Genomic DNA, 12,078 nt, shown 5'->3' on the forward strand with positions numbered 1-12,078 from the left:
TAAAACAAAATACATTAGCATTCTCATTGTAAAAGCCTCCTAAAGCCCTCTTGAGCATACTGTAAGCAAGAATTTATATATTATATACATAAACATTCTTGGTTTTATGTATTATTTTCTACATAAATCAGTCTCATTCAATTTCTCAAAACTCTGAAGCAGCTATGGATGTAACATATGGATCAGTCTAAATAAAATCAGGTAGACTAGAAAAGATAGTCTATTAACTTTCAAGGAAATTGGGTATATTCATAATTATGTCTGCCTATAGTCTAGGGCTTATTAAGTGGAGGCAGCTCAAAACTTAGTATACTGAGTCCCAGCAGAACCTGACCTGAGCAGCTAATGTACTACTCTGGTTTAGGAATGCAGAGAAATTCTATTTTCTACTTATGGAATCATACTCTCCCCTTCTCAAACTCTCTTTCCTAACTGCTCACTGTTCACAAGACCCCAGTGGGTTCTCTTCCCTGGCTCCTGCTCCCCTGCCCCATAGGCCAGGATGATAGAACAGCAGCCGCCAGCCATCAGAGCAATATAACCATAAGCCAGATCTAGAATCACGTCTTTAGCCGGTGTTGGGTGAAATTAACCCACATTCCCCCTTACCCCCCCTTCCTCAACCTATCTAACCAGCTACATGAATCCCCTCACTCTACTGACCCTTGTTCTAAACTGAAGGGCTACTGGGCCAGATCTTTTTTTTTTAAAAAATACACGCAAAATTACTGTTTTAACCATGTTTTAAAAGTGTACAATTCCATGGCAGTATCTCACAATTCGCTTAACCATCACCGCCATCTCATTCCACAGCAGTATCAACCCCCTCCAAAAATCCTGTGTCCATTAGCCACCACTCCCCATTCACCATCCCCAGCCCCCGGCCCAACAACCACTTACTCTGCTGTCATTTGCCACAGCAATGAAGTTGGGGCTAACATAGCTAATACTGCCGGTCACTGAGAAGGACCAATTAATTCAATGAAGCAAAAGGACTTTTTTGTTTATGTAAGAATTTTAAGGATTAACATCTGGATTCTAAGTCCAACTTAACTTCAGGTCATAACAACCTCCCTATAGCTTTTTTTAAACTTTAACAGATCACAGTATCTGGCTCTCATCATTAATTTGTTTTCCTCCACACTCCATGCAGTGCTAATAATCACTCCTTGACCTCATTTTTCCATCTTACGGAATTCATAAAAGAACAGATTTAAGTTATATTACTCAAAGAATAGAGATTCGCTAATCAATTTTTAGTTCCTCCTTCTTAGGAAATAATGTGTCCTATCTGGGAAGATACCTTTGCCATTCTTCTGTTGGTTCCTTTGTAAGCTCAAATCAACCCACTGACTTTTAAAAGGTAACTGTCTGCTTGAACTTTCAATGTCTGGCATATTCTGTGCACTTAATAGATGTTAAAAAAAATAAATAAATGAGGTCAATGTTCAAGAAGCCAAATGGTTGCAAGTGACACTTCTGGAATGGTTTTTGTAGAAACTGTTATTTGTTGGCTCAGATTGTTGTCATTTGTCCTTTGTGACTCTAAGTAATAACAAAAATCTTATAACTACTTTACTAATGCCTGGTGACATCATAAAATTGTAACATAAACTTCAAATGAAAAGCAATGAGTATCATACAATTTACTTTGACTATTAGAAACACACATATATAGTCCAATTAGGTCAAAATCTGCAGATGGACCAAGACAACAGTATGATTCTGGTTTGTACTAATGGAATCATTTCCCTCCCTCAACCCACCAACACCACCCCACCTCCCTGCAAAATCCTCTTTTCTGTTCCAAGTCACTGTCAAATATTACTGGGCAACACAAGCATCATGTACCACGTGTTTTTCTCCTACTGTCTTAAGAAAAGCGTTATTTCAAATAAACAAAACCACATCCATAATCATCTTAACAACCTAAGTTTCACGATCCTAAATCGTAATCAAGTTTCAAGTCCCCAAATTATCCCACTGGTATTCAGCTGTCTAATCAGCTACATTCAAAATTATAGTAATAATCACAATATTTCAGGCCATTTACTGGCTTACTTTCTAGGCTCTCAATAAGCATAACTACTCCCCCGAAAGGATTAATATTGCTCTTAATTTCTCTTGGTATTTCTGGGGTGGGGGTCGGATGATAACCAACCAAATTATCAAACCAACTCAAAGCAAACATTTCAGGGTTTTTGAGCAGCTCTAGCCTATGTGATTACTGTATCACAAAAAGGAGCTGTGTATGTTTTCAAATCAGAAATTGCCAGTAATGGGATGCCTTTGGCTCAGATCATGATCCCAAGATCCTGGGATGAGTCCTGCATCGGGCTCCCTGCTCAGTGGGGAGCCTGTTTCTCCCTCTGCCTGCTGCTCCCCTGCTTGTGTTCACTCTCTCGCTGTCAAATAAATAAACAATCTTAAAAAAAAAAAAACCCGGGGCAAATTATACATATGTTAATAAAAATAATTAAATTTTAAAAAAATAAAAATAGGGCTACCTCTCAACCAATTCCCAGTGTTCTTCCATGTGATTTTGCAGTTTTTTTTTTTTTCAAGATTTTATTTATTCATCTGACAGCGAGAGAGAGAGAGATCACAAGTAGGCAGAGAGGCAGGCAGAGAGAGAGAGAGAGGGAAGCAGGCTCCCTGCCGAGCAGAGAGCCCGATGCGGGACTTGATCCCAGGACCCTGAGATCATGACCTGAGCTGAAGGCAGCGGCTTAACCCACTGAGCCACCCAGGCGCCCTGATTTTGCAGTTTTACATTACAACAGCTAAAGGTGAGATTTAGGCACTTAGACTTTTTTTTTTTTTTTTTTGCACTTAGACATTCTTAAAACATCTAGTCAAGACTTCAAACTGAAAAGGGAACTCTGAAGACAGGAGTCTACTGAGCATGATCAAACTAGCCTATGCTCACAATGCTTTCCACAGGCTGTCTAAATTAGGGGTTCTTTAGTTCTCTCGTTACTTTTTCTCCCCCAGCTGGTTTCTCTCAAGGTAGCAAATTGGCAATAGCAGTCTCAGGTCTACTTCACAGATGCAGGCCACACCCCTTTGGGAGAGCATCTCCTCGTCCAATCTTCAACAAATCCGAGGCTTCACTATCTTTGGATCAACCTAGGTTTACCTGTTCAACCCAGAACCAGATTAGTTTAAGGCAACAGTTCCCAACCCAGACAATCTGACATCCTTACATTATGCTGAAGTAAAATTCCTTGATACCTACCTACTATACACACACACAATTTGAAGAAAAACATAAAAACTTAATTCTATTACCAGAGGGAAATAAAACATAATAAATGCATACTGTGATACATAAATGATCAGGAATGACTACAATAGAAGACAAAGAGATGAGTAGGACTGTTGCAAATGAAAACTGACCCTGATGTGCTATAATGTCAACTCAAATACTGTAGTGACGATTATCCAAAAATAGCAAACAACTCTTGGAAATATTCCAAACAAAACAATCATCTTTCCTTGATTTACAAGGCAGTTGCATTGCCAGGAAATTCACTGTACTGTATATAAAGAGACAGTGTTTATAGCTATAAAATAGAGTTTATTCTAAGATCAGATAATATCTGATGAGATACTGGCAATTCATATAGGACAAGGGACAATTCTTCCTAGTCCCTGCCCATCAAATATTTGTAGTATTATCTCCCAAACTGTGAAAAAGCACTCCTACAAACTGATAAAATGTTCTCCAAGGGGGCATTAAGAGCCACTGGGCTGCAGGAATCAGACTAAGTAAGGCTCACTCAAACCTCAATTACTCTACAAAATGAAGAAATTCATACATTCATAATTCAAAAAACTAAAAATCTCACCCCAAAAAAACAAATAACAATTAAAAATGGGCATAAGACATGAACAGACATTTCTCCAAAAACATACAGATGACCAACAGACACATGAAAAAATGCTCATTATCACTTATCACCAGGAAAATGAGAATCAGAACTACTTCGCAACTTGTCAGAACGGCCAAAATAAAAAACACAAGAAACAACAGGTGTTGGTGAGCATGTGGAGAAAAAGAAGCCCTCTTGCACTGCTGGTGGGAATGGAAACTGGTGCAGGCACTCTGGGCCAAAGGCATGGAGATTCCTCAAAAAGTTAAAAACAGAACTGAACTACAACCCAGCAATCCCACTATGGGGTATTTACCCAAAGAATACAAAAACACTAATTCAAAGGGATATATGCAACCTGATATATGTAGCAGTATTTACAATAGCCAAATTATCGAAACAGCCCAAGTGTCCATCAACTAATGGATAAAGATGTGATATATCTATAAAGGAATCTATATATATATAATGGAATATTATTCAATCATGAAAAAGAAATCTTGCCATTTCCAATGACACAGATGGAGCTAGAGTATAATCCTCAGTGAAATAAGTCAGGCAGAGAAAGACAACAAATAAAATGATTTCCCTTATATGTGTAATTTAAAAAACAAATGAACCGGGGTTGGGGGTTGGAGAACAAACTGATGGTTTATCAGAGGGTGAGGTGGGTGGGTAATGGGTTAAACAGGTGATGGGGATTAAGGAATCCACTTGTCATGAAGAAGAGCACCAGGTGATTAAACTAAAAGCTTAAAAACAAACGAACAAAACACAAAGAGATTTTCAAGCGCTTCCTCAGATAAAGGGCTATTATATTCGAGAAATTTCTACTAGTAAATCAAAGTCTCTTGTATTCAAGTTCAAAGCATGTTAAAATTGAGATGGCTAGAAACATGATTAGCTGAATAAATAAAAATGTATCAGTTTTGAATTAGCACTTGAATCTGTTTGGTAGATATACTAGGTTTTAGGAAAAAGGAAATGACATTGCTTTTATTTACAAATTAAATATCCACTAGATTTCAAATTCCCAATAGTTTTCTTGGCTTTAAACAGGAATCGTGTTTGCACATTCACCTATTTTTTGGTTTACATTGGAAATCATCATAGTAGAAATAATTTAGAAGGAATAAAACATGCTGAGGGACAGAACCTATGAACCTTGTTTCCTCTATATCCATCTTTTTTTGTGATTTAATTCTATGAGCAAACAAGTGGTACTATGAATAAAAGGCTTACTACTTTTTTTTTTAAGATTTTATTGAGAAAGAGACACACTCAGCAAGAGAGGGAACACAAGTAGGGAAAGTAGGAGAGGGAGAAGGCAAGAAAAGGGAGCCCCATGTGGGGCTCGATTCCAGGACCCAGGGATCATGACCTGAGCCGAAGGCAGATGCTCAACGACTGAGCCACCCAGGCACCCCAAGCTTGCTACTTTAAAAAACAAAACAAAACAAAAAAACAAAAACATCTTACTTAGTTGAGAGAGGGAGGGAGCATGAATTGGGGAGAGAGGCAGGAGAGGGAGACAGACTTGTCACTGAGAGGCTCAGTCCCAGAACGCTAGGATCACGACCTGAGCTGAAGGGAGATGCTTAATGAACTGAGCCACCCTGGGACCCCAAGAAGGCTTGCTACTTTACATGGCCCCTTAATGGACAAAGTCTCTTGAGCCAAAAGGCCATATGGAGACAGGAAGAGTCACACAGTTATCTTTCTTACAAGGACCTTTGTCACCTGAAGAACTTTTTAAGTGAAGTAAAACTCCTTAAGCTTTGACTCTTAATTATGAAGAAGGCTCTACAGCCAAAATTGCTTTGCTCTAGAGAGGAATACAGTATCACTGGTAACTACTACAAAGCAGTTACCTAGCAACCTATCCCTACAAATAGTGAGTTTAAAAAAATGAAACAAAACTGATCATGTTTGGTCATTTTTATTCTCTCAGTTCAGTCCTAGAAAACAGTCTGGATAACCAAATCACTATGATGCTGGTAAGTCTCATGTCAACTTCAATGGCAGTTTTGTTTTATTTGGGGTAATACCCTCAGCAGGAAAGTGGGGACCTTAATAAGCAGCTTATATTCCTTAACTCAGTTATACAGACATATTATCAAATATTTAATGGAACTTAGATATGGAATAGGATTTCAATACTCAAAAAACAAACTCGAAGCTAGTATTATTTCTTTCTAGCTATAGAATCTGCTCTTTCATGTTCTCCTAGTAAAAGCAGAAAGATATGTTGTTGTCAAGGCTAAGAAAAAAGAGAACACTGCCAAAGCCAATTCCATTCTAGGATCAGCTAATATTGGATATAAACAGCAGTGATGCCCAAGTAAGCGTCAAAGACAATACTGATAGCAACAGTATAGGGCTGGCATACTAGAGCCCAGAACAGCAAGGTACAACTTAACATACTTTAGGGGCCCCTGGGTGGCTCAGTCAGTTAAGCGTCTGCCTTTGGCTCAGGTCACGATCCCACAGTTCTGGGATCAAGTCCCACATCAGGCTCTCTGCTCATTGGGGAGTCAGCTTCTCCCTCTGCCCCTCCCCTGCTCATGTTCTCTGAAATAAATATTTTCTTAAAAAAATACTTTATACCTTGAGAATTTACTCATGATTTTGTTGGGGAAAGAGTATTAAGAGAGAGTTCATAACTAAAAATCAGTTATCACTTAGGGATGCCTGGGTGGCACAGTCGGTTGAGCTACCAACTCTGTTTCAGCTCAGGTCATGATCTCGGGGTCTGAGATCTAGTCCCCCATCAGCTCCATGCTCACTGTGGAGTCTGCTTATGACTCGCTCTTCCTTGCCCTCTGCCCCTCCCTTCTGCACTTTCTCTCTAAAACAAACAAATCTTTTAAAAAATTTTTTAAAAAAAGCTAATACCACTTAAACCAAATCAAAATTAAATAAGCCCTGTCACAATCGAATTTTTGTTTCCTAAAATCTTACATACGAAATAATCTATAACCATTACCATTACTTTTCAGAAGAAGGGAAGAGAAGGAGACAATTATTACATAAACTCAGAAGTTACCTTTTTTTTCCCCAGAAGTTACCTTTTAAAATGAAGACATCTTAATTTTGCAACGAATGTGGAAAAGTATTTATAGGGGAAGGGGGGAAAAAGTTTTGTTTATTGTAGAGTTAGGTAAACTTGGGTATTATTTGACCATGAATGAATGAGGAATGTATGTACAAAACCCAGTACCATACTCTTACAGTTCACAAAGTTACCCTTGGCAAAACATACTGTGTTCATCATTAAGAGTCTAAAACGCCTCTAGAGTGAATTTAAATTTTTCTAGGTCTTTAGAGAGCTAAAGGGACACTGGTCCACAGCTACTAAAATTCAAGGGGAAATAAATGTTAACATGTGTTTAGGTTCCATCTTAACTTTCTATTCAATAGCTCTAAAACTTTTTAGACCCCTGTCTCACTTATAAGAGGATTAAGGCAAACTGTCTTCTTAAAGTTAAAATTCAAAATAAAACTTTTACAAAAGATCTAAATGGAACTTCTATTTGTAAAATTTGTTTAAAAGTCTCAAGATCACAAAATTGCTATTGCCAATATAAACTTCAGTTATTTTGGGTAGATGAAACATTGTTCTTTTTCTTAAAGATAAATATAAAATGGCTATATCACATTTTTATTATAAAAAAGCTATGAATTTGGGGTACCTGGGTGGCTCAGTTGGTTAAGCAACTACTTTGGCTCAGGTCATGATCCCAGAGTCCTGGGATCGAGTCCTACATTGGGCTCCCTGCTCAGTGAGGAGTCTGTTTCTCTGCCCGCTTTATGTGCTATGTCAAATAAATAAATAAATCTTAATAAAAAATGAATTTGATAACAAGTGTGCTATAGTCTCTCTTTTTAAAAGATTTTATTTATTTTTACGAGATAGAGAGTGAGAGAGCACAAGCAAGGGGAGTGGCAGGCGGTGGGGGGGCGGGGAGAGACGGACTCCCCACTGAGCAGGGAGCCCAAGGTAGTACTCGATCCCAGGACCCTGAGATCACGACCTGAGCTGAGGCAGACACTTAAACACTTAACCAAATGAGCCACCAAAGCACTCAAGGATGCTACAGTCTCTTAATACCATGTTTACACCTTCCTTACACCTTCCTTATTACATATTACTTTCCAAAAAAAGGGAAAAAAAACAGATCCAGTGGGAGAGAGAAATGTTTAATAAGTGGTGTTGAAACAAATAGCTATCTGTTCGGAATAAAAATAAAATCAGATCCTTACACCTTGCACCATGTAGAAAAATACATATATTACTCATGGATTCAAGAGTATAAAATAAAAACGCAAGTACCCAAAATTCTACATACAATTTTAAGGGGTTCACGGACTCCCTAAAGCCCATTCATGGATCTCAGGTTAGGAACTGTTAATCATAACTTCTATTAAAATCTTAATGCCAAATTCCAGATGTGTTTTCAAGATCAAGTCACATGCAACAAATAAAGATGAACACATTAACTCATTGTTGTAACTTTATAAAATCTCCAAACTGGAACTAGAAACAGAGGCATGTCAATACAAATGGACAATGACTTAAAAAAAAAAAAAAATTACACCAATTTAAATAAGTTTGAGTGCATACTGTACAAGTGTATCCATGTCTGTTAGCCTTTCAGAAATATAAAATCAGCTAAATCTTTAGTACTTAAAATTCATTATGTGCAATGTTATTCTCAAACTTGATTAAAATACTTAATAAATACAAGTTATGTTTAATATGAATAACTGCAACATACTTAAACATCTAAACATATTATAGGAATTCTATAATATTAAAATGCAATACTTTAACCTGCATTAATCTCATACACAATGGAAAAATACTTGCAGATAATCAGCATTAAGAATGCAAATATATTTTCACTGTGGAAGAAAAATAATAAGATTAGAAATCATATATTTGTGTAATCTACAAGGAACCTGTAGATAGTCTACATTATGACATTCTATTTTAAAATGAAAACAATTCAATATTTAACTTTACAACAAATTTACTCAAGGCAAAATATTTATTACAGAACAGGATCTTAAGTCAAAGTAAGCAAGGCAACATTAGATCAACCATCTTAGAATTTTTTTAATGAAGTGTAGCTTTAAAATTGTAATAAAGGTGAACATAAATTCTAACATGCTCTTCTCTTCTTATAAATGGGATGACGTAGAAAAGCAAAGCTTCAATGTGTAGGGATTGGAACCATCTGCAAAAATTAAAAAACAAAGTTAACTGTTCACTTCACCAAACTTTCAAGATTATCGTGAATTAGCAGAGTAAATTATTTCACCTTTTTATAAAATCAGAACCAGAAACATAAAAAAGTAAACTTTCTAGGTAAGGTAAGGGTAAGAATACATTTGTACATCTCTACCAGCAGGTAAGCTACATGAAGGCAGGGACTTTGTCCACTGCTACATGCCTACTGCTCTAAACCTTATCTGACACATAGACACACTCAGTATTTCTTAGTGAATTAATTAATCATTACAGGTGAACAGTACAGGATTAGGCTTATATCCATCAGCAAAGCTCACTTTGCAGAATGTATCAGAATGGCAATTCCTCTATAAAAGCCAGTTCAAACTGAAAGGGAAGTAATCAGAGAGAGAGACAAAAAATGAGAGACTCTTAACTCTAGGAAACAAACTGAGGGTTGCTGGAGGGGAGGTGGGGAGATCAGGGCATGGGGTATGGGCATTAAGGAGGGCACGTGATGTGATGAGCACTGGGTGTTATATGCAACTGATGAATTACTGAACTCTACATCTGAAACTAATGATGTTCTCTATGTCAGCTAATTCAATTTATTTTTAAAGATTTAATTTATTTATTTGATAGACAGATCACAAGCAGAGAGGCAGGCAGAGAGAGAGGAGGAAGCAGGCTCCCTGCCAACCAGAGAGCCTGATGTGGGGCTCAATCCCAGGATCCTGGGATCATGACCTGAGCTGAAGGCAAAGGTTTTTTAACCCACTGAGCCACCCAGGCACCCCAGTTAATTCAATTTCAATTAAAAAAAAAAAAAAAAGCCCATTCAAACACAGCCTGGAAAATGGCATAAGAATGGAATGTACAGGAAGATATTAATGAGGTGAAAAAGTTCCAGGAGATCTAGTATTAAATTCTAAAATTTCTAAAAAAAGAGGGGCGGGGGATTATGGACATTGGGGAGGGTATGTGCTATGGTGAGTGCTGTGAAGTGTGTAAACCTGGCGATTCACAGACCTGTACCCCTGGGAATAAAAATACATTATATGTTTATAAAAACAAAATAAGAAATAAATAAAAAATTTAAAATTTCTAAAAAAAAAACTACTCTACAAAAATTTTTCCATTTTACACATTTTTAACTTTTCAGACCAGGCAGGCAGATAACTCCTCCTCAATTAATTGTGCAAAGAAACAATCCTGGTATCTTAATGTATTAAAAGAATTCTTAATTCCTATAAAGGAAAAAGCACATAAATTAACAAGTACTTGCATGACACTGGAGAGGATAAAAAGATAAATAATCGTTCCTGTCTCCAAGGAGTCTAAAATACATCTTGAGTATGTCTCAAATACGCATATAATTTTAAAACCTTTAAAAACCTTCTAACACTTATTAAGCTTGATTTACTACTTAAAATTTACTTTTGTGACAAAAAGTTAAATGAAAGGAGGTATTCCTGGGTTTTATCCTTTAATTAAAATTTTCAAACATAAAAAAATATATATAGAATGGTATGATAAACCCCAATTTATCTATCACCTAGCACCATTTAGATCCGGGATCAAAATAAAGTACACAGGGGGCACCTGGGTGGCTCAGTGGGTTAAAGCCTCTGCCTTCGGCTCAGGTCATGGTCCCAGGGTCCTGGGATTGAGCCCTACATCGGGATCTCTGCTCCACGGGGAGCGTGCTTCCTCCTCTCTCTGCCTGCCTCTCTGCCTACTTGTGATCTCTGTCAAATAAATAAAATCTTTAAAAAAAAAAAAAGTACACAGCACAAAGCTTCAAAAGTTAAATACTTGAGTGTACTTTTTGTGGTAGAAAAAGAGGCCACGGGCCGCCTGGGTGGCTCAGTGGGTTAAAGCCTCTGCCTTCGGCTCAGGTCATGGTCCCAGGGTCCTGGGATTGAGCCCTACATCGGGATCTCTGCTCCATGGGGAGCGTGCTTCCTCCTCTCTCTGCCTGCCTCTCTGCCTACTTGTGATCTCTGTCAAATAAATAACATCTTTAAAAAAAAAAAAAAGTACACAGCACAAAGCTTCAAAAGTTAAATACTTGAGTGTACTTTTTGTGGTAGAAAAAGAGGCCACGGGCCGCCTGGGTGGCTCAGTGGGTTAAAGCCTCTGCCTTCGGCTCAGGTCATGATCCCAGGGTCCTGTGATGGAGCCCCGCATCGGGCTCTCTGCTCTGCGGGGAGCCTGCTTCCTCCTCTCTCTCTGCCTACTTCCTCCTCTCTGCCTGCTTCTCTGCCTATTTGTGATCTCTGTCTGTCAAATAAATAAATAAAATCTTAAAAAAAGAAAAAGGCCATTACCACTCTGGAGAGAATAAAAAGTGACAATTTCATTTAATACAAATCAAAACAATGGAATACCACTTTTCTTCTAACATACTTGTCAAGGACTGAAAATCTGACAAGACTCAGTGTTGGTAAAGAGCACTGGGAAACGGGCATTTTCACACACCGCAGGTAGAAATGTAAACTGGTGCAACCTTTTTAAAGGGCAATCGAGCAACACCTATCAGAATATAAACCTTTATGTTCTTCACTACTAGGAAATTGCCCTACGAACACAAAATGTGCAATGATAAGGATGTTACAGTAGTAGAAAAAACAACTGGAAAAACTGTATTCATCAGTGGGGAAATGGGTAAATCAAATAAACTGTGGTATATAGCTACTCTGGGGTGCTTTAAAAAAAAAAGTAGTAGCTTTGCATGTGCTGATATAGAAATAGCTCAAAGACGTATTAAGTGAAAACAACAAGGCACTGAAGAGTATGTATAGAGGAACCATTCTGTATAACTTTTGAAAATGTAGATATACATACACTGAGGAGGAGGAATGAAAGGAAGACAAATAGGTTAGGAGTTGTAGAAAGCTTTAACTTTCATTTTGTACCCTCATGTGCGGTTTTAAGTTTGGGTTTTTTTTTTTTAATATTTTATTTATT

The 12,078-nt window shown here is 37.6% G+C and overlaps 1 protein-coding gene across 2 annotated transcripts in view; it reads right to left on the bottom strand.

The window, feature by feature from the left end:
• Positions 1-8,054: 8,054 nt before the first annotated feature.
• Positions 8,055-12,078, bottom strand: part of HNRNPLL (heterogeneous nuclear ribonucleoprotein L like) — a 39,716-nt gene continuing 35,692 nt past the window's right edge. For both annotated transcript variants that reach the window (XM_045979001.1, XM_045979000.1), the window contains one exon: positions 8,055-9,115. In XM_045979001.1, the coding sequence (XP_045834957.1) occupies positions 9,060-9,115 (56 nt within the window). In that variant the 3' untranslated portion in view covers positions 8,055-9,059. The remainder of the gene's footprint in view (positions 9,116-12,078) is intronic.

The sequence above is a fragment of the Meles meles genome, chromosome 15 (genome assembly GCF_922984935.1).
Source record: "Meles meles chromosome 15, mMelMel3.1 paternal haplotype, whole genome shotgun sequence".
Taxonomy (NCBI): Eukaryota; Metazoa; Chordata; class Mammalia; order Carnivora; family Mustelidae; genus Meles; species Meles meles.